The sequence below is a fragment of the Indicator indicator genome, chromosome 41, assembly GCF_027791375.1.
Source record: "Indicator indicator isolate 239-I01 chromosome 41, UM_Iind_1.1, whole genome shotgun sequence".
In the NCBI taxonomy this organism is placed as follows: Eukaryota; Metazoa; Chordata; class Aves; order Piciformes; family Indicatoridae; genus Indicator; species Indicator indicator.
Window position 1 is genome coordinate 632,451 of NC_072050.1, and position 20,831 is coordinate 653,281.

At 63.6% G+C, this 20,831-nt stretch overlaps 2 protein-coding genes across 2 annotated transcripts; one reads left to right on the top strand and one right to left on the bottom strand.

Moving 5' to 3' along the window:
* Window positions 1–6,541: 6,541 nt before the first annotated feature.
* Window positions 6,542–8,332, top strand: LOC128979038 (inhibin beta C chain-like). Its single transcript, XM_054397116.1, has 2 exons — window positions 6,542–6,845; window positions 7,578–8,332. The coding sequence occupies exons 1-2, from the start codon at window positions 6,542–6,544 to the stop codon at window positions 8,330–8,332; spliced, it is 1,059 nt and encodes a 352-aa protein (XP_054253091.1).
* Window positions 8,333–13,328: 4,996 nt separating this feature from the next.
* Window positions 13,329–19,623, bottom strand: LOC128979018 (basic salivary proline-rich protein 2-like). The gene is made up of 3 exons (XM_054397084.1): window positions 19,074–19,623; window positions 13,675–13,875; window positions 13,329–13,600 (listed from the first exon to the last, which is right to left on the bottom strand). The coding sequence occupies exons 1-3, from the start codon at window positions 19,621–19,623 to the stop codon at window positions 13,329–13,331; spliced, it is 1,023 nt and encodes a 340-aa protein (XP_054253059.1).
* Window positions 19,624–20,831: the final 1,208 nt, after the last annotated feature.

Sequence of the window (20,831 nt, forward strand, 5' to 3'; positions counted from 1 at the left end):
AGGACCTGTGCTGCCTGATGTTCCCCTCCTCCCGGACCCTCCCCTGGGAGATTGGAACTTGCCGAGGTGTTTCTCCTCCTGAGGCTGAAGCATCAAGGGTGCTGCTGATCTGCAAGTCCTCTCCTTCCTCACCTCCCACAGGGCTCTTTTCCCCCTTTAGATCTGCCCTCTCTGCCTCTGCCAGCTCCTGATGGACACCAGACCTGCAAGGACCCTGCTGAGCACAACTCCCTGGAGGGCTTGGGGCAGCCCCAGCTCACTCTGCTGCTGGTCCCAGCCCAAGGCCATGGTGCAGCCCTCAACATGAACATGTTCCTCAGGTCCCAGCAGCAGCTCTCTGGGGCTGCTGGCAGGGAGGGAAGCTGAGAAGGTGCTGGGGGATGGCCGGAGGGAAAAGGACCATCCATGGAACCCTGATCAGCAGGACATCAGGCTGGGGGGGGTGAGGAATGGGAAACTGATCCCAGGGGGAGGAAAGTGTCTCCCTTTGCTGGTGTTCAATAAAAGACTCCCAGCTGTGGTGCGTTCATGAGTGGGTGTGCACGAGTGGGGGTGCACTTGTGCCCTGCCACAAGCCAGCAGGTCTTGCCCTCTCCCCAAGGTGCAAGGTGGTGGATGTGCCCTGGCACAGACAGTCCCAGGGTGGCACAGCATGGACCCACTCTGCCACATGCAGTCCTCCTCTAGCCAACACCTTGGCTCTAGACCCTGGGCATTGAGGTTTGGCATCCAGCACCAGGATGCACCTTGCCCAAGGCCTGCCGGGCTGCTGGTTCCCACTGCTCTTGTGCTCTCTGCCCCTCAGCTGCCTTTCCAGGGGTGGTGCAGAACCCCTGACTTATCTCAACCAGATCCTGGGCATGGTATGGGAGCCCCTGGACTCAGGGTCCTTGTGATTCCCACCAGGAAAGCTTTGGCTGGGCCACATTTCCCATCCCACTCAAACCATCTTTGGCCATTCTTGTCCAACGTGGAGACAAAATCAAGCAATTTCCCCCCTTTTGGAGAGGATGGAGGCTGCCAGGCAAGAGCTCCAAGGTCGTGGTGCCCAGCAGAGCCCCATGCCAGCTCCCTCACTGGGCAGCAACCTCTTGGCACATCTCTGGCCCATGGCCCAGAGCAGCTGCTCCCCTCGCTGCCCCTCGCCAGGCTGGCTGGCAGCAGAGTGGAACACGTTGGTGCTGTGAGAGCTGGGGGCAAAGAGCAACTGTGACACAGCAGCCTCCTTGCGTAATCCCATGTCAGGGTTTCTCTACCTGTGAGGGCTGGGGAGGCAGGGAGAGGGTTCTGGGGGTGGGAGGTTCGTGAGGGGAGCTGCTGGATGATCCTCCGAGGTGCATGCAGCTGGCTGGGGTGGAAGTGGGACAGCATGATGAGATCCAACCTTCCAGCCTTGGTGCTGGCAGGACCTGGACCTGAAGGGTTCCCTCTGACCCAGCTGCTGCACAGGCAGGGTGGAAGACTTGGGGATCAGTGAGCCTTGGGGATCAATGAGCCTTAGGGATCAATGAGACCTGGGGATCAATATTGTCTGGGACCCAAGGCCACTTGCGCAACCCCAAAGGCAGTTTGCTGTTTGTTTTTCTGTTTTTTTCCCTTCTTTTCCCAAGGCCTTCTCTCCCTCTCTGCATTTAGTGACCAAACAGCTCCCCTGGGGCTGGTGCTGAGCTCTCCAGGCTGCAGCAGGCATGGGCAGAAAGGGGCTGAGCAGCTGGCTGCTGGTTGCTGGTCGCTGTGGCCCCACAGGTGGTGCAGCTGAGGGTGCCTTGGGCTTGTGCCCCTGTGCTGAAGCATCTGCAGATGCCACGAGCCCTGGAGCAGGGCTGGATGCTGCCAGTTCCCCTTCACGACCCCACAGCCCTCCTGCCCTGCACTTCCTTCAGAGCAGATGGGGTCTGGCTGCCCCTGGCTGCTCCACAGCCCCCATGGGGCACAACCTCCTCCTGCTACCCTCTCCCCACAGCCCAGCTCTGTCCTTTGCTGGGCTGCACATGAGCTCCCTGCACACTACAGGACATGCAGCAGGCTCTGCTGCCAGCCCTGCCCTTGGGCACAGGGACTGGGGGCATCTCCTGGTCCAGACCTCCCTTATCACCATGTTGCCTTCTGGCACCTGGGCTGTGCCTGCCATGGGGCTGGTGTGGGGTCCGTGGCAGGTCCCAGCACACAACAGGAGCTTCTCAACACGCAGCTGGTGGCCATGGTAGGAGCTGCACGTGGAAAAGTGACAGTCTGGGAAAAGTGACAGTCTGGGAAAAGTGACAGCCTGGGCTCCAGCACAGCCCCAGCTTATTTCACAAGAGTCCTCTCTCAGCTGTGGCAGTAACCTTGGTGTGAGTGTGGAGGCAAAGTACAGGACAGGCTCTTCAGGGAGCAGAAGAGAAAACCTGAGAGCAACAGAATGCAACTTCCCACTGGGCACCCACTGGTGGGAAAAGAAGGGATGAGGGCAGTGTTCACATCACAGAATCCCAGAACCCCAGCATGGACGGGGCTGCAAGGGACCTCTGGAGCTCACCCAGTCCAACCCCCCTGCTCCAGCAGGGCACCCACAGCAGTACAATTGCCAGGGAGGGGTTGGAAGCTCTCCAGTTTGTGCCTGGTGCCCCTTGTCCTGTTCCTGGGCACTACTGAGCAGAATCGGGCCCCAGCCTCTTGCCCCCCAGCCTTTAGCTCTTTCTGAGCACTGATCAGATCCCCTCTGGGGCTGCTCTTCTCCAGGCTTTCAGCCCCAGGGCTCTCAGCCTTTGTGCCTGCTGCTCCAGGCCCCTCAGCACCTTCAGAGCCTCCTTTGGACTCTCTCTAGCAGTTCCCTGTCCCTCTGGAACTGGGCAGCCCTGGACTGGACACATTGCAGTGTCCCCTCCCCCTCAGCTGTGACACTGCATCCTGCTGGGGTCCCCTCCTCACTTGGGGGTCTTTGGAGGGGATGTCTCAGCCAGGCACTGTGAGATGCTGCCCTGCTGGTGCTCTGGGACCAGTAAGCCTGGCAGGGAGCCCAGCCTGGCCCAGCCTGGCCCAGTGCTGGAGATGCCAAGTAGATAGGATCGAGCTGGCACTTGGGCTGTGCCGGATGTGACACAGAGGGAACAGGAGGTGCTGCCCCCTCGGCCTCTGCTGCAGGAGGGGACAGGGATGTGAGGCTGCTGCGGGTGACTCCTGCAAGGAGCCTTTGCCAGTATCAACAGACCCTGAAGCAAAGGTCCCAGTGCCGTGTGCCAGGGTGTCCCTTGCCAGGGCCAGGTTCTCAGGGGAGGGGTGGGAATTCCTGAAAGCCCCCGGGATTGCCTTGAAAAGGCTTAATTTTTAATTTTCCGATCCCACGGGCAGCTTCCAGCCACAGTCCCCGGCTCAGAGGCATCTTCCATTTGCCTGGTGCACGGTGCCGGTGCCCCGGTGCCTGCCACCGGGCGGGGGGGTCTCGTGCGACCATCGGTGCCACCACCGCGGGCCACACCCCCGCCCGCCGGTTGCCCGCCAGTCCCGGTCCTGAGCCCGCAGGACCGGGGGTGGCTCATCCCGGAGGGATCAGGAGCGGCGCAGCCCGGAGGGACCGCGGGCGGTTCAGCCCGGCGGGGTCGGAGCTGGACCGGGGCCGGCTCAGCGCCGCGCCACCGGGAGGAGCCCGCGGGCTGCGGCAGTTGCCAGGTCCTGGGGAAGCTCCGGGAGCAGCGGACGAGGGGTTGGCGACGGGAGGCTGCGGGCGGCCGCTCCTTCGTCCCTTGTCCATCTCTGGGGGGAGGCGGCCCCGTCCCGTCGCAGTCCTGTGCAGCGGGGCGAGGAGGTCTGCCACCGGGGCCACCAAGGCCGGGGACCCTCCCTCGCTGTCCCTAAGCCCTGCTCTCGTTCCCTTCCCAAGGTGGTCCGTGGCCTGCCTGGATCCACGAGTCTCATTCCTCCGGTCCTTGACCAGGGGGCATCAGCTGCCCACCCCCGGTACTGGCCCTGCTCCAGCCCTCGCGGTGCCCCCAGCCCTGCCAGCTGCTCCCCAAGCCCCCAGTCTGGGCACCCCCTCCAGTCTGGGCTTGCTCCAGGGGCGAGTGGTCTATGAGGTGGAAGCCTCTCACTGCAGCTCATGGCCTGTGCCTCGACCACCCCCCAGAGGGGGTCCCCAGCTGGCTTTGCCACTTTTTAGGGTGACACAGGTGGCAGAGCCACACAGAAATGGAAGTTCCAGCAGGAGCCATGCTGAGGTGCTGGTGCTGGGGGGGGGTCCTTGCCTAACCTTGTCCATTGGCACCTCTGGGTCAGGTCACTAGGTGCCATGCTTGCCCCACCGGACACAGGGTCAGAGGTCCAGGACCCATGTGTGAAGCAAGTGCTGGGCTGGGGGGGGTCTGGGGGTATTTTGGTCAGGTCTGTCCCTGGGCTTTGCTTTCTGGGAACTGTTTAATCAACAACACTCTTATGCAATGGTGCAAGAACCACTCACAGCTCCACGCTGACCCCTGGCCCAGATCTGGAGGGACAGAACATGGGGAGGGGGGCATGAAGCTGTGGCATGAGGATGGCAAAGGATGGGATGCTCTTGCTAAGCTGGAGGTGAAATGGGATTCATGGCAGCAGCTGTGGGGTGCTGGCCAGAGCAGAGGGATCTGGGCAGGTGTGAAGGGGTTCATCCTGTTGAGCAGACCCTGGAGAGGGTTAGAGAGCATCCTGCTTGGCACTGCTCTGTGCCTCCTGTTCCATGCTGTGCCACAGCCCTGAGCAGAGAATGGATCATGGAATGGTTTGGGTTGGAAGGGACCTTTGAGGCTCATCTCGTCCCTGGCCTGGCACCTGGGCCAGTGCCACTCTGTGATGCTTCACGTGGGGCAGGTGTCAGATGGATGGACCTCGTTCTCTCCATGGTTCCCTCCATGGGTTGGGAATTTCACCTTCCCTGGGAGGCAGAGAGGAAAAGTTTCACCTCCAGCATGGCATAAACATGGCACAAAAGGCAGGGGCATGGAGTGGGCATCTCCACAAACATCCCAATATTCAGGAGAGGACTTGAAAGGGAGTGTGCAGCTGTGTGGGCACCGCTGTGCCAGTGAGTGCACCATGAGCATGTCCCATGACCTGGTGCCCATGCAAAAGTGCCACCTGCTCCATCTTGCCAGTGCCCAGCATTGCCATGGGCATGCTGCCTGCAGCCAGGGCTCACAGACCCCGTGGGAGCTGGACTCCCAGGCCAGGCTGTGCCCACTCTTTCCTTCTGTTGACATTCCTGAGCTATTCTGGGAGCTGCCAGCAGGCCAAGCCAGCCAAGGACTTTGCCTCTTGCACCAGGGTTGCATCATCTCCGGTGGGCACTTTTTTCCCAGACAGCCCACTCTGTTTACATGTCACCTCGGTGCCTGGCCAGGGCCAGGGGCTCTGCATGGCCAAGACCTTGGAGCCAGTGCTGTGTGGCACAGTAGGCACAGGACAGTCCTGAAGGCCTGGCTGGGCTCTGGGTTCCCACTGGACTTGGTGGGTTCTCTGCTCTGGCACAGCGCTGGGCTCTGCCCACTCCCCAGCAATGTGGCACCTCACACCACTTCTGGGGGGTTCCTGCAGGGCCCTGTGCCCTTCTCTGAGGGCAGCAGCTGGGGCTAAGGAGCCAGAGAACATCCTCAAGCTGATGGGACCTGCTTGCTGGCAGCCCTCAGCTTCCACAAAGCCTTCCTCACTCGGGGGGAGGCTTAGTGTGGCCCTGCCCAGCTCTGGCAGGGGTGAGGCCAGACCAGGCACTCTCAGGAAGGGCTCACCCCCCCCCAGACTCATGGTGAGAGCAACAAGCACCCAGGGATGCAAACAGAACCATCCTGGGAATGTGCCCTGATCCCTGCTGGCTCCTCTGTGGATCTGGGCCGGTTGGGATGCCAAAAGGGGTACCCAGGGGCCATGCACAGGCTGGTGGGGTGCAGCTTTGTAGGCTGCACAGGCAGGCAGGTGAGGCTGGGATCCACCCGGGATCCACCTGAGATCAACCCGGGATCCACCTGAGATACTTGTCCAGGATCCCTGCTCCTCCATCCATCCCTCCCACCCTGCAGGTTCTGGCCCAGGCAGAGATGCCCAGCACCGAGTTGCCCCCCACCAGGGACTGCCAGCCTGGGTCCCCCTGCACCCCCAGGCAGATGCCAGGGTGAGCTGCAGGCTGGCAGAGCCCAGGTGTATGCCAACCCCCCGCATGTTGTGCACACCCAGGTGAAGCTCCCCCCTGCACAACCCTCTGGTGGACACCCCCCCCAGCCCCCCCCGAGCTCATGCCTAACTCTAACGATGCCCTTCGAGTACCCTCCCGGGGTGGGACTCCACGCCCCGGCACGGAGCACGAAGCCCCTTCCCCCGGGACAACAGGGCTCTGCCCGCCCCCTCCGCTGGGAGGCTGGGGGGGGGGGGGCTAATCCCGGTAAATCCCCGGCCGCAGCCCGCCGGGATGGGACGGGACGGGCAGGTGAGCTGGCCAATGGCGGGGGGGCGCACCGGGCCCGCCCCCGGCCGCAGGTGCCCAAAGCGCACGGGTCGCGGCTCGCTACCACCGGTACCGTTCCGGTGCGTCCCGTCGGTGCGGATGGCGACGGCGCGGGGCGCGGGGCCGTGGCTGCTGCTGGCGGCGGTCATGCTGTGCGCGGCGGCAGAATCTCGCTGCCCTGCGTGCGCGGCGGCGGCGGAGCGCAGGCTGCTGGAGGAAGCGGCCAAACGGCAGCTGCTGGAGAAGCTCCGGCTCCGGGAACGACCCAAGCTCGCCCACGCCATGCCCCGCGCTGCCGTGGCCCGGGCACTGCGGAAGCTGCAGGCGGGAGGTGCCCGTCGGGGCCCCGAGGAAGAGGAGGAGGAAGAGCGGAGCTACGAGATCATCAGCTTCGCGGAGCCAGGTGGGTACCGGCTGCCAGCCTCGACGGGGCTCACGGGAGATGTGCTGTGCCCAGTGCCAGACCGCAGGGCACCCCGGGAGAGCCTTCCCCTGGGCAAGGGTCTCTGCACCCCGGGGCACGTGCAGCTTCCTCAAGCCCGGGGAGCTGGAGCAGGGCTGGGGCAGGGGTCCCAACCACCCACCCCCTGCAGCAGGGTGGAGCTGCCTGGAGCTGGTGCAGGCTCAGAGCTGTGAGGATGGAGAAGACCTTGGAGTCCAAGCAGTCACCCAGAGCTCACAGCCACACCACTGCTGCTAAACCTCTGCCACTAAACCACATCCCTCAGCACCACATCCCTCAGCACCACATCCCCATGTCCCTTGAACACCTCCAGGGATGGGGACTCCACCACCTCCCTGCACAGCCTGTGCCAAGGCCTGAGCAACCCTGATCTGGACCTCCCCTGGCACAACTTGAGGCTGCTGTCCCCTGTTGCATGTGAGAAGAGACCAACCCTCCACCTTGCTCCAACCTCCTCTGAGGTTGTTGTAGAGAGCCATGAGGTCTCCTCTCAGCCTTCTCTGCTGAACGAGCAGCCCCAGGCTGAGCAGCCACAACTCCCTCAGTCTGTCTGCACTGCAGAGATGCTCCAGAAAGAAGCTGAGGGAGACTGGCCCTGATGTGTGGGAGGGTGGCACAGCCTCACCTTCCCCAGCACTCTGCAGCCTTCGCTGTGTCCCTTTCTCCCCTCAGAGCCCAGGTCCCCCTCTGCCTTGGGACTGCAGTTCCAGTTCAGCCATACCCAGGACCAGGACATTCACATCCTGCAGGCTCAGCTTTGGCTCTACCTCCGAGTGCCTCGAGACCTGGTGTCCAGCCTCAGCCTGCAGATCTTCCTTGCTGGTGGGGAAGGGGAGGTGGCAGGGGGCAACCGCACGCTGCTGAGCGAGCAGCACCTGCGTGCCAGGGGCAGCGGCTGGCACAGCCTCACCCTCATGCCCGCCCTGCAGAGTTTCTTTGGGGGCGCAGGCAGGACCCTGCGGCTGGAGCTGGAGAGCCACGGGGGCGATATTGTGGCAATGGTCAATGCCACCTGGTCCCACCAGCCCTTCCTGGTGGCCAAAGCCAGGATGCGGGAGCCAGGGCACCGCGTGGCCAAGCGCAGCCTGCGCTGCAGCCAGAACTCCAACCTCTGCTGCCGCAGGGATTACTACCTGGACTTCCGCGACATCGGCTGGAACGATTGGATCATAAAGCCCGAGGGCTACCAGATCAACTACTGCGTGGGCCAGTGCCCTCTCCACGTGGCTGGCAGCCCTGGAATGGCCTCCTCTTTCCACACAGCTGTCTTCAACCTGGTCAAAGCCAACAACGTCCAGGCCTCAGGGCACTCCTGCTGTGTGCCCACGCGCCGCCGCCCACTCTCCGTCCTCTACTTCGACCGCAACAGCAACATCGTCAAGACTGACATCCCTGACATGATCGTGGATGCCTGTGGCTGCAGCTAAGCCTGGGGGAGCCTTGCTGGGTACCCCCTTCCTCCAGGACTGTCTCTTGAGGGGGGGATTGGAGCTGGAGACCTCTCCTGAGCTGGAGTCAGACTGCGGTGCAATGGACGCCTTTGGAATTCCAGGTTGGGAGGGAGGGAGAGGGTCTCGTCAGAGGGAGCTGGGGGTGTCTCCAGAGGGCACCTGGGGCAGGGTTCTCCAGGCACAAGTAGGACAGGGCCAAGGCCACATGAGACTGCCTGAGTCTGAGCTGTGGGTGGTTGATGACTGGCAGCATCCCTGCCTTGACTGGCAGCATCCCTCTGGTCCCACGTTTCTGGTGGTTGTATTCCCTCTGGGCGGGGCAGGGGCTCCTGCTTTGTTCACCTCTGGAGTGGAGGATGACAGCTGGGGACTGAGCCTCCTCCAGAGCAGTGTGGGGTGTGGGGAGGGCTCTGTGTTTCCTCCTAGTGGGGAGCTGGAGGACAAGAGGCAGTTCTGCTTTTCTGCCCTTGCCTGGAGCTCACCATCCTACCACAATCCTTCCTGGCACACCTGCACCCACATGGCCTCTGTTTTTAATTTATTTGGATGCTTTGGTGCAGCTTCCCCAATAAAAGGGTGGAAAGGCAACATCCAGGCTCCGACTGCTCCCTCCTGGCACCACCTGCTGAGACCCCGAGTGAGCAGGGCTGCCAAGTGGGCTCTTCCCTGTGCATGGGTGACCCAGGAACAGGGCAGGGGCTGGGTTCTGGGCACCACCTCACTGGGAGCTGGCAAGGGGAAGGCTATTATGTGAGTGAGCATCTAAGGAGCTCCTCCCAGCAGGGTGGGTACTGGGGCAGGGTGGGGGGGAGGGTACAGCCCAACTCAATGTTGCTGTTCTCCACCTGGATCAATCCCAAACGGGGCTCAGAACACCACAGCTCTGGAGACTCTGGGCCCAGAGAGTGACCCTAACTGAGGCACAGCCCACCCCCAGCTCCTGTGCCCCCATTATAAATACCAGAGGGTGTACCCTGACCACACCCCAGTGACCTCCCCCATCCCCTCGGCTGCTCCCCTGAACACCACAACCACAGTCTCAACCCCACGGCAGCCAGTCACAGAGCCTGGCAGTGCCCATGGTGGGGGGTGATGGGGAGTCTCCTGTGTAATGTGGGGTGGCAGCAGATGCCCCCTGCTCATCCCTCTGAGGTCCCACACGGCTGGCCTGGGTCCTTGTTGCACAAGCACCTGCTCAAAGCTCAGTTTGTGGACAGCCCCAGTGGCTTTCCCAGCCTGGCCCTGTGCTGCTGTGCCCTGCAAACGGGCAAAGGGCAGCTTTCATCAGCTGGCCACAGCAGGCAGCCCCCTGGATGCAGGGGGGGCATCACCCTGCTGCCCAAAACCTCTGCACCCACAGGAGCTTCTGCCAATGGGATGCCTCAGCCTTAACCTGCTGGGCACTACCCCAGCCCCAGCACATCCCTGACTGCCCACTGGCACCTTGGTGGTGACCAGGCCCCAGGAGCCTGTACACATGGGGAGGGTCACAGGTGCCAGAGAAGCACAGGGGAATGTGGGCAGGGTCTTCACAGCCTCCCTCCATACCAGCACCCTTGCTCTAACCAGTGCCAACTGGTTGGACCAGGTGATCCTTGGTGTCCCTTCCAACCTGGCATTCTGTGTGAGCTGGGAGTGAGGCAGGGAGGCATCCCTCAGAGGCACCAGGTCTCACCTTGGCCTTTGCCAGCAGCACAGCCTCGTCCCTGTCACAGGGGCTGTATGTGGCAGGGCACAGGCTGGGCACACGTGTGTGCGTGCCCTGCTGACTCACTGGCACACTGACACGCTGACCCACCATCCCTGGGTGCTGAGCTGGCTGTGGTGCCACCCTTAAGTCTTTAATCTGGGTGATCATCTGGGCCTGCTCTGAGCAGCTTTAACTTTCCTAAACAGGAGATTAGCCATGGGGTGGGGGATGCAGCAGGGCTGGGGGAGTCCGGTGGGTGAGAGCTGTTGGGGTTGTGGGGAGCTGCCCAAGCACTGTGTCCACCCACAGGGCTCAAAGCTGGTGGCAAAGAGGACCTGGGCTTGCCTGGCCATGCTGATGGCCTTGGGAAGAGCTGGGTGGTCCTGGGGTAAGTCCCCAGAGCCCAGGACTGAGGCTTGGCTGGGCTGTGGGGTGTGGGTGGCAGGGCTGGCACCACACGGTGCCCAGTGCCCGAGTGGATCTTTCCTGGCAGCTTAGTCAGGGTCAGACTCAGCTCAGGAGTAAATCTGCTGAGCTGCTTACACCTCTTACAAAACGGACACCCAGGCAGAGCCCCTCCCCTGTGCCCACCCCCACCACCGGCCCTGCCCTGGGGCTGCTGCTCTGGAACGAGAGCCTCTGCAGCAGCCTGGGGGCACCGCTGGCTGTCCTGGTCCCAGAGGAAGCAGGCAGCTGTGTGGGCATTGCTGGGGCTCCCCTGGTAGGCAGAGACACCCCCTCCTCAGCTCTGCTGACCCCTCCTCAGCCCTGCTGACCACTCCTCAGCCCTGGCCGGCAGGGGAAGGAGACGATCTCAGGTTAGGGCAACACAGAGGGAAACTGAGGCAGGGAGCTGAGTCTTTGGCTGGCCGTGGTTGGGAGCTGTTTCGTGAAATATCTCTCCTGCTGCAACCCCTGGAGGTCCTGTGCAGCCGTTAGGGTGTTTCCCAGAGCCGTGGCAAGGGTCATGCCACAAAGCTCCTCCTGTGGTGCGTGATGAGACCCAGGGGCACAGGGAGGGCAGGCTAAAGCCCCAGCAGGGGTAATCCTGCTAAGAAGCTCTGAGGTCAGGCCAGATGTGTGCTGCAGCTCCCAGCCACCTCTGAGGCTCACACTAGATGCGAGCAGCATCCCCTGAGGCAGCCTGGCTCCTCCCCTTCAGTTATCCCCGCGGGGCACACGGACAGTGACCCCCTGCCCGCTGCAGCGCTCTCGGAGGGCAGCACCCGAAGTCCTGCTGCCCCCCATCACAGGAACAGCGACGTCCCCGCCGCGATGGGGAAGGACCCCGCGGGCAATGCGGTGGTGCTGGGGCGGGAACAGCCTCCCCGGACCTCCGACAGTCGGCTCCCCCTGCCGCCACCAGGCGGCGCTGCTCCGCCGTGCCCGGTGCCGGTGCTGGTTGCCGGTGGCGGTGCCAGTGGCGTGGGTGCTTGGCTGGCGAACTCCCGGCGGGTTACTGGGACTCGGGGGGCTCCGGACACTCTGTGGGGTGAGGAGACCTCGGGAGAAGGTCATGGGCAGGGTTCTGCGCCCAGCGTTGTCACTGTCACTGCCTCTGCCCACCCACGGTGCCTGCTGCAGCCCACGGACACCGCGTGGAGCTTCCTGTCGCTCGCAATCCCCCCTCCCGGCAGTGTCCCCTCCAGGTCAACAGCCGGCTCAGGGCTTCCTCAGCAGCACCCTGGGCACACAGGTCGCTGAAGCCACCCAGCTCCCTGCCAGGGGTCTCCTGACAGGGATGGGTTCACTCTGGATGAGAGGGATCTTGGCTCAGGGACATCCGGGGTGCAGGCAGAGGCTCCATCCGGGGCGCAGGCAGAGGCTCCATCCGGACCCCCAGCACTGTCTGAGCTGCAGGAATAGAATCCCAGCATGGTGGGGGCTGGAAGGGACTTCTGGAGCTCACCCAGTCCAACCCCACTGCTCCAGCAGGGCACCCACAGCAGCTTGCCCTGGGGCACAATGGGCCAGGGGCTTTTGGAAGCTCTCCAGACAAGGAAACTCCACAACCTCTCTGGGCAGCCTGCTCCAGGCCTCCAGCAGCCTCACACCAAACTTTCTCCTCCTGTGTTCCAGTTAGTTCCTCTTGCCCCTTGTCCTGTCCCTGGGCATCACTCAGCAGAGTGTGGCCCCAGCCTCTTGCCCCCCACCCTTTAGCTCCTGCTGAGTATTGCTCAGATCCCCCCTGGGGCTGCTTTTCTCCAGGCTCTCAGCCCCAGGGCTCTCAGCCTTTGCTCCTCACAGAGCTGCTCCAGGCCTCTCAGCATCTGCCCAGCCTCCACTGGACTCTCTCCAGCAGTTCTGTGTCTCTGGAGCTGGGGAGCCGATGCTGAGCCTGTGCTGGGATGTGCCAGCCTGAAACGCCCCACAGCTGCCTGCTCCCTCCCTGCAGCTCCCCCAGGAGCCCTGCACTGGGCGCTTCAGCCTCCCCAGGTGGAGCAATGGAGCTGCTGGACCTCGGGCCCGGGACACCTTGGTGGGGCCTAAGGGCCGTGGGACCAGTGGCTGATGGCTGCACGTCCAGATGGTGGCTGCGTGTCTGTCTGTGTGCTGTGCCTGTTCTGTGCCCACTCGTGTACGTGTACTCGTGCCCAAGCAGTGTGTGTGTGCCACTGCGTGCTGGTACCCTGTGCCCTCACACACAGGGTGGGCACACGCAAGTGCCCTCTTTGCTGACGTGTACCCATGGCACAAGTGGGCACACCAAGCCTGATGGGTACCCGCCGGTGGGACCTGTGCGTGTGGACTGCCCTGACCACGGACACGGGTGTGCGCGGCGGTGAACGCGCGGGACGGCCCCGAGCGTGTGCACGGCGTGTGCGCGTACCCGGGATCCATCCCGGGTTTTCGGAGCGGCCCGGGGCCGGTGGCGCTCCCGGTCGGGGTCTCCCGTCCCGAGCTCGGCGCCGCCGCCGCCCAAGTTGGCGGAGCGGGACCCGCGGCTCCGCCGGTTTGGCCGGGACGCGCCGCCCCCGCGGGGCTCCGGCAACTTTCACCGGGAGCCCGGGGGCGGGCCGGGGAAGTGCGGGGGGCATCGAGCCGTCCCGCCCCGACCCGAGCGCCCGGGTCCCCTCTGGATGTGCCGCTTCTTGCCCGGATCGAGCCGCAGCCGCAGCCGGGGGAACGGGGAGCGCGGAGCCACCGGACCCGCCCGGGGCCGCACGGAGGTAGGAGCCGTCGGGCGAGTCGGGGCCGCGGGAAGGGGCTCCCCGGAGGAGGCAGGATGGCGCCGGGGCCGCCCCGCTCCCGCGTCCCGTCGGTAATGGGAGGTGGGGAACCTCAACCGGAGCCCAAACACCGGCTCTCAGCGGAGCGGGGGTCGGACCGCACGGGGTAGCCGGGGCTTCCCGGGCCTCGACGGGGCGAGTGCTCCCGGGGGTCCCGGGAGCGGGAGGCGGGCAGCGCGCCCCGGCCCCGCCGCGCTCCTCCGCACGTAGAGCCCCGCGCCCGGCCGCTCCCACGCCCCCGCGCTCCGTGCGCCGGTGGGTGGCGGGTGGGTGGCGGGTGGGTGGGCTCCGGCCGCGCCGCTGCTGTCCCCGCCCGGCGAAAGCCTCGGGGAGGGGAGGGGAGAGCTGGAGCCGGTGCTCCAGGGCAGGGCAGCCCCGGTGCCAGGCTGGTGTTGGACCGGGAGCAGTCACCGAGTGGAAGTCACTGCCCCGGCCCTGGTGACGCAGCAGCTGCAGGACTGTGCCCGGGCACACACGGATGGTGAGCAGTGCCACCTGCACTGCCAGCTCCTGCTTGTCCTCAGCCCTTTTATCCTGGGCCACTCGTGGGCTTCCACCACCCAGCTCGTGGGCCTCAGTTGCATTGGCAGGGCACAGAGCTGGGGGTCACCAGTGGCTGTGCCCTCACCCGCAGTACCCGCTGTTCCCAGGGCACTGGGCAAGGCTCCGAGGGGAGGAAAGCTTGGCACTGGGACAATGTGTCCCCCCTTGCTCCCCTGCCAGCCTGCCAGGCTGTGTGTGCGAGGCGTGAGGCACAGGGAGATTCTGCACACCCCAAGGAGCCTCTCAGAAACCACAACCAAATGCCCAGGTCCTGGTGCCCCTCAGCTTCCCAACCTTCATCCCATGGACCTGAGGGCCCTGGGCAGGACACTGAGGTGTGGTCAGTCCAGCAAGCAGCAGAGCAGGAGCTCACCGAGCCCGTGAGGAACCCCCAGCCCTGTACCCAGCCCTCAGTGAGCCAGGAGGGCAGGAAGGCCAAAGGCAGAGCAGTGTCCCTCTGGAGAGTCACCTTCTGTGTCCTGGTAGCTTAGCAGCAGTGGGATTGGGAGCTCTGGACCAGTGGTTGGACTTGAAGCAGTTCTGTGGTTCTGTGGTGCCCTGGACCAGGCCCTGCAGGTCAAGTCCTGCTGGTCCCAAGCCACCATGAAGGACACTGAGCAGTGCAGTGACAGCCTGAGGGCTGCACCTCTCCTGCCAGGATGGAGAGGTTGGCAGCTGGGTCTCCGTGGAGCTGGAAAGATGTGTCTGGGGTATGGAAACCTAGAAGCTACTCCAAGCACTGCTGGAGTCCTGTGCCCAGCTCTGGAGGGGGTGTGGGGGTCAGGAGATGCTGCTGGGTGCTTGGGTAGCTGCATTTTACCCTGCTCCACTCTAGGTGATGTGTAGTGAACCTCATCTCCCTCATCTCCCCCATGCTCCAGGGGCTTTTCATGTCACAAAGACAAGCACAAGGCCAGGAACAGGTTTGGAGCTGGATGTCCACTTGTCTGCTGGGTTGATGTCTTGCACCTCTGGTCCAGGAACCTCTCTGAGTGCCTCAGTTTCTCTTCATGTCTCCTGGTGTTCAGTCCCAGTGAGGTGGGATTGTCCCACATCCCTCAGATGGGTCCTCAGTGAGACTGGAGGGCTTCTTCTCCAGCAATCCTCAGGTACCCACCCTGTTCCTTGGGGCACATTAAGCCCCTGCAGAAGCTGCAGGGTCACCGACAGCTGACAAATAGCTGCTGCAGCGTGGGGACAAGCAGCAAAAGCAGAGTCAGGTTTCAGCTCCGCTGCATCCGGGTCTGAGGCTGGGGTGGGTGGGTGAGATGCTTCCAGATGTGGTGCAACCCCCACCTGTCAAAGTGCCAGCCACGATCCAGGGGGCAGCAGGGCCCTGGCTGGTGCCCTCGGTGGTGGCACATGGCTGTAGGGGCTGCTGGGTGTGTGGACAGAGCAGAGGTCTGTGCTGCCCACCTCCACCGCTGGCAAATACTCCTGGAGAGACAAATGTGTGCCAGCAGGCCAGGGATCACTGCAGGCTTTTGGGAACAGCCCCAGGGCACTCCCACCACCACCCTGCAGCAGACAGAGAGGTCCTTCTGCCCCAAAGGAGGAGCAGCTTGTGCCTCCTGGATCTCCAAGGTGCTTCCTCACTCCAAGCAAGAGCTGAGCAGCTCCACAGATGCTGACTCCTTCAGTGGCTGCTGAAGGCCCTGCCGGGTCCTGCACATCCTCCTTGTCCCATTTCTGAGGGATCCTTCAGGATGGAGCTGTTGAGGCTCAGTGTGAAGCACCCTGGGTGCAGTGGGAGGCCCTGCAGCCTCAACAGCTTTTCTGAGCAGAGCCTCTCCCTACTGCGGGGTGTCCCTCAGGTACCACCTGAGCTTGCAGGGCTGGGGGTGATGCCCTGGTGCCATGGGAAGGAGCAGTGCCTGGCAGGGGCTCCCACAGCCATGACTCAGAGCTGGGCTTTTATGGGTCCCACATGTTTGATTTTGCCATTTCCCTCCAGTGCTGGGCAGGAAGGGGGAAAGCATAAAAATTCCTTACTGCAGCTGCTGCCATCTGCACAAATCCCTTTACCCTCACCCCAAAACCTTGCCCCCACCCCAACTCCAGCCCAGCCAAGGAAGGTAGGGGCCAGGGAAGTGGCTTTATGTGAGCAATTTGCAGGGGCAGTGTGTGCTGGGGGCCAAAGCAAACAACTGTGAGCCCCTGACAATTGCCTGCCTGCCCTGGGACCACCTATCAAGCCCCAGCACTCCTGCCCAGCCTGCCACGGCTTCCTGAGCAGCTCAGCCTGTGGTTGGGGGCCAGTGGTCCCTGCCTTACCCCGGGGGGAACAGGCACAGGGAGCCTGGAGCTGTCAGCTCCCACCCTGCAGCCCTCCTCCCTGGGCTGTCTCTGCCCTGGGACACACTGGAGCCGGGGGGGCAGCCAGGGCTGCACCCCAGGCCTGCCTCCCCCTCTCCCTGCAGCACACGTGTGTCAGCCTGTCTGGAGGCATGTCGCAGCATGGTCCTGAGTGGGTGTGGATGCACGTGGGAGCAAGGGGCTGGATCGTTTTGCCCCCCTGCTGAGGTGCAGTGTTTGGGTGATGGTGGCAGTGTGGCTGAGCTGCTGGAGGGATCAGGGGGGGCTGGGGAGGGACCTCTGATCCTTGCTGGAAGTGGTGGGAAGGGCAAGAGAAGAATTTTGCCATGGGGAGAGGGGAAGGGGGTATGAGAATGTTTCATTTTCTGAAGGTGGCAGCTGGGGCAGGAGAAGGGAAGGAGGGAGAATCAAGTGGAGGATGTCCTGAATCTGCCCTGGCATGGAGGGCTCTGCCCCTTTCCCTCCACAGGTGCATGAACTTCCCCCAGAGCTGCTGCTTCTCTGCCTCATCTTTTCCAGGCAAGAGACCACCTTGGAACAAGCTTGGCAGCCTACACCAGCATGGGATCATGACCCTGAATCGTCCCCTTTCAGACCCCCTGAACCTGAAGCAATGAGCTTTGTGGCAGCCACAGTCCTGGCCAGATTAGCTGCCCCCATGCAGAGGAGCTTGGGCTGGCCCCAAAGGCTCTGCCCACCCCTGGGGTCAGAGCACGGCAGCTGGGGGGGGTCTGTGCATCGCTGCTGCTGGAGGCAGAGCTGGGAAAGGGGTCAGGGGAAGCAGCTCCCCAGCAGGGACTGGGTCCAACTTGGTCCAGGGCAGGGAAAAGAGACTTCTGCAGGGGGAGCATCTCTCTCTTTGCCCCTCCCCAACCCCCCCCGCCACGTTTCCCCACCCCAGCAGGTGCCAGTCGGGGTGCCCAGGGAGGTCACATGGCATGAGGGAGACATAACAGTCAGGGAGGGGCAATGTGGGCAGTGCCAAACCCTCCTCCCCCGGGAGGCAGCTGGGATGTGTCCCCTTGATCCTGGGCTGGCACTGCCATGAGGGAGTGTTGGCTCCTTGGCAGCTTTCTTCCAGCTTTGCCACTTGCGCCCTGGTGCTGCAGCTCTGCCTGCCCCCCTCCCCTGGTCCTGCTCTGTGTCTGCAGAACTTCCCTGCCCCAGCTTTGTCCCAGCTGCTGCCCCCCTGCAGGAGGGCAGTGGATCTCAAACCAGAGCAGTACTCTCCGTAAGGCCCTGCAGGGTTAAACCAGCTGGGGCATGTGGCTGACCTTGGGTCACAGGGTGGCAGAAGCCAGGGCTGCCAGGGTGTCCCAGAGCTGCTGGGGTGTCCCAGGGCTGCTGGGGTGTTCCAGGGCTGCTGGGGTGTCCCGGGACTGCTGGAGTGTCCTGGGGCTGCCAGGGTGTCCCAGGGTCCTGTGTCCGTGGTGAGCTCAGAGGTTTTCCTGTCCCAAGGCTGGAGCCTACCTCACCTGGCGGAATGAAAAGGATGTGCAGTGGCCACTGACTTTCTCAGGGGTCTCCCCATGCTTGTCCCAGCAGTGGCTGGACTCCACTCTCTGCCTGCCTCTTCTCTCTGCCCTGGCCCTCCCTTGCTGCCTTGGTGAAGAAGGGGAGAAGTTCTTTGAGGGGGAAACACTGGAACAGGTTGAGGTCTTGAGCAGCCTGGGCTGGTGGGAGGTGTCCCTGCCCATGGCAGGGGGTTGGAACTGGCTGAGCTTTGAGGTCCCTTCCAACCCAACCCATTCCATGGATCTCTGAAGGGTTTGGGGATCTGCAAACAGATGGTGGCTCCACCTCAGCTGCTGTTGTAGGTCCCCACAGGCACGTGTAGGCATGCACAGGGAACACATCCATGAGCACCTCCACAGCAGCACCCCCAGAGCACACAGCAGCACCCCAGAGCACACAGCAGCACCCCCGGAGCACACAGCAGCACCCCAGAGCACACAGCAGCAGCTCCTCTCCACACACACATGTGGCCAGCCTGCTGCCTTCACACACGGCCCCCACGCATGCACAGCCAGAGCCCTCCCCCAGGCCCCCCACGCTGGGGGCTGTGCCGGGCGGGTTGATGGATTGTGCCACACACAGCTCAGCGCTGCTGAGCTATCGGCTGGGATCTCCTAATCCAGCCCTGACATCACATTCCTCCACAGTGGGACTCCGGGGCAGTTAACCCTGCCGGGGCTGGGCCTGGGGCAGGAGGGGACAGGCACAGTGCTGAGGGGCAGACAAGGAGCACCGCTGGGTGATGATGAGCGGGGTGGCAGCCACCCTGCTGCAGCCAACTGCCACCCACTGCTGTGGGCTGACTGGCAGTGGGGCTGGTTGGCAGTGGGGTGGCTGGGAGCAGGACTGGCTGGCAGTGGGGTGCCTGGGAGCAGGGCTGGCCATACTGCCCGGGAGTGGGAGTGTTCCTGGTGAGAGGCAGGAGCTGGGGGGAGTCTGCCCTGCCACAGGGTGCTGTAGGGTGCAGCAGCCTCTGCCCCTCCTGCAGCCAGGTCTCTGAGGGTAGTGCAAGTCCCCTGGCAGTGCCCAGGTCTGGGTTTCTCCCTCCTGCCTGTGCCTTTGCTCTGCCACCAGCACTGTCAGCATCCCACCGCTGTCCTGCGAGCTCCCTCCAGCTCCTTTCCACCTCTGCCTTTTGTGCCTTCTCCTCAGTCTTTTTCTCCCCCCCTCTCCCTATTCCCCAGTGTCCTCAGGAAACTGGAGCCAGATGACAGATTTTAGATGTGTTTGCAGGAAATAAAAGGCGAGGAGCTGAGGTGGGGGGCGGGGACGGGGATGGCCAGTCCTGACCCCCTCCTGCGCGGGGCTCGCTGTCTGGAGCCAGCCTTGCCTCGGCTGCTGCTGCCGCTGGCTGCGCTCCTTGTTTTCTTGGCAGAGAGGAGCAGGAATGTGTTTCAGTTTGAGTTTCTTGGCAGGAGGAGACCGAGGGAAGATTCCCCTGAATCCCGGCTGCGCCTGGCTCTCAAATTTATGCCCATAGGCTGCGACTTGGGTGGGCCGCGGCGGTGTGCGGCAGGCGGGGGAGGCGAGCGCGGCGGTGGGGAGCCGCGGGGCCGGTTCCCATTGGCGCCCCGCGCCCCCGGCCCCCTCCAGCTGCCCCTGATCGGGGGGCCACCGGGCTCCGAGGAGCCCCCCATGGGCCGGGGGCAGCATCCTTCAGCCGGGACCCGCGGGCCCTGGGCGCTTTCTGCTTGGCACGGCCATCCCCTGCTATGCTGGAGCGCAGCGGGGGAAAGTGCAGGGTCAGAGAGCGCCAGGTCGCTGCTCTCATGCCCGCCTGGCACTCGCACCCCTCCTGGCTGCCCCAGCAGGGAGACCCAGCTCTTGCCAGGATGGATCTGCTCCCCATATTCCTCCTTTCTCCCTGGACTGGACTCAGTTTGGCACACTGGGCCCTGGACCCTCCTGCTGTGCCCAGAGGTGGCCGTGGACTGGGGGTGGTGGGGACCAGAGCCCCACTGAGGTGCCCGCATTCCCGTGTGGTGGATGCTGGAGGGGGTAGAGACCACCCCGGGCAGGGAGATGGTGCACAAGGCTGGGGAGCCGTGAGTGCCATGCCTTGTGCTCCCTGCCCACGTGTGCCCCGTGTGTGGTGGCATGCTGGGCACGGCAAAGAGGCCCCTCCCCTGCCACCCCCAGCCCTCATTTCCTACTCATCTCCCTTTGCCTGGGCTGCCCCCAGCGCCACCTTCCCGGGTACCTCCCTCCCCCTTTGCCTGCCCTGCTGCCCCCCCCTCCATTCTTCGCGGCTGACACTCTGACAAAGCCCCGAGACGAGCTTTGAAAGGGGCAACTCATGCGGAAGAATTGCTGCCCCCCTCGCCCCCCCGTGCTCCAAACTCAACCCAGCACTTTCCCAGCGGGGTGAGGGGCTCCCACTCCCCCAGACCCCTTGTTTGGGGTGATTCCGTTTAGTCTCCTAACGGGGGAGGCTGAGGGGGCAGGAGGACTTCTTCTTCCCAGCACCACCCACATGAGCTTCTCCCTCACCCTGTGGTTGTTTCTGCTCCCAGAGCCTCTGTCCTTCCTGGAAGCCCTCGGGGATCTTGGGGCACGACAGTGGCCGTGGGTGGGGATGGAGCTGTGGGCCAGGAGCTGGGCACAGAGGTTGAAGGCTCAGCCATGGTTGGACATTCGACCGTGGGCAGGGCCAGGAGGAGCTGGCAGGTGGTACTCTGAGAGCCAGTGGAGGGCAGGAACCTGCAGGCAGGGATGTGATAGAGGGCTGGGCTGAGCCCTGTGGGCAGGGGTGGGTTGTGTGGGTGGCACAGGGCAGGGTTTGGACCTGCAGGCTGGGTGGGGACTCCTCAGCAAGGCAGGGCTTGGTGGGACCAGCAGATGCTGCAAGGACTCAAGAGGAGGGCAGAGCAAGGTGCCAGCTCTGGTCTTCTGACCAAGGCTGGTTCTAAGTGTGCCTTGGTTTCCCCTTTGGGCAGTTGGGGCAGGTTTTACCGCTGGAGGTGTGCTGGAGCACGGGTGTTCGTGTGCCAGCCTGGCTGCACACGGGTGTGGGTCGTTCCCCAGCTGTGGTGGGATTTGGCTTTGCTGGGCTGGGACCCATTTAGCACAGTGCCAGGTGTGAGGGCATCTTGCTAAGGCAGTATCTGGGGACGCTCCTGATGGCTGCAGCAGTGCCGCTAAAGGTCTCGGTACCCTGCAGGGTGTCTCCATGCCCGGGGGT

Excerpts from the sequence above, each read along its gene's own strand:
- LOC128979038 (XM_054397116.1), top strand. The coding sequence starts at position 6,542 with ATGGCGACGGCGCGGGGCGCGGGGCCGTGGCTGCTGCTGGCGGCGGTC. Across the intron at positions 6,846-7,577 it reads CATCAGCTTCGCGGAGCCAG|AGCCCAGGTCCCCCTCTGCC; the intron begins GTGGGTACCGGC and ends TTCTCCCCTCAG.
- LOC128979018 (XM_054397084.1), bottom strand. The coding sequence starts at position 19,623 with ATGCGGGCACCTCAGTGGGGCTCTGGTCCCCACCACCCCCAGTCCACG. Across the intron at positions 13,876-19,073 it reads TTCAGGGGAATCTTCCCTCG|CTCTGTGCCCTGCCAATGCA; the intron begins GTCTCCTCCTGC and ends GGTGACCCCCAG. Across the intron at positions 13,601-13,674 it reads CCACTCGGTGACTGCTCCCG|GCTTTCGCCGGGCGGGGACA; the intron begins GTCCAACACCAG and ends CCCCTCCCCGAG.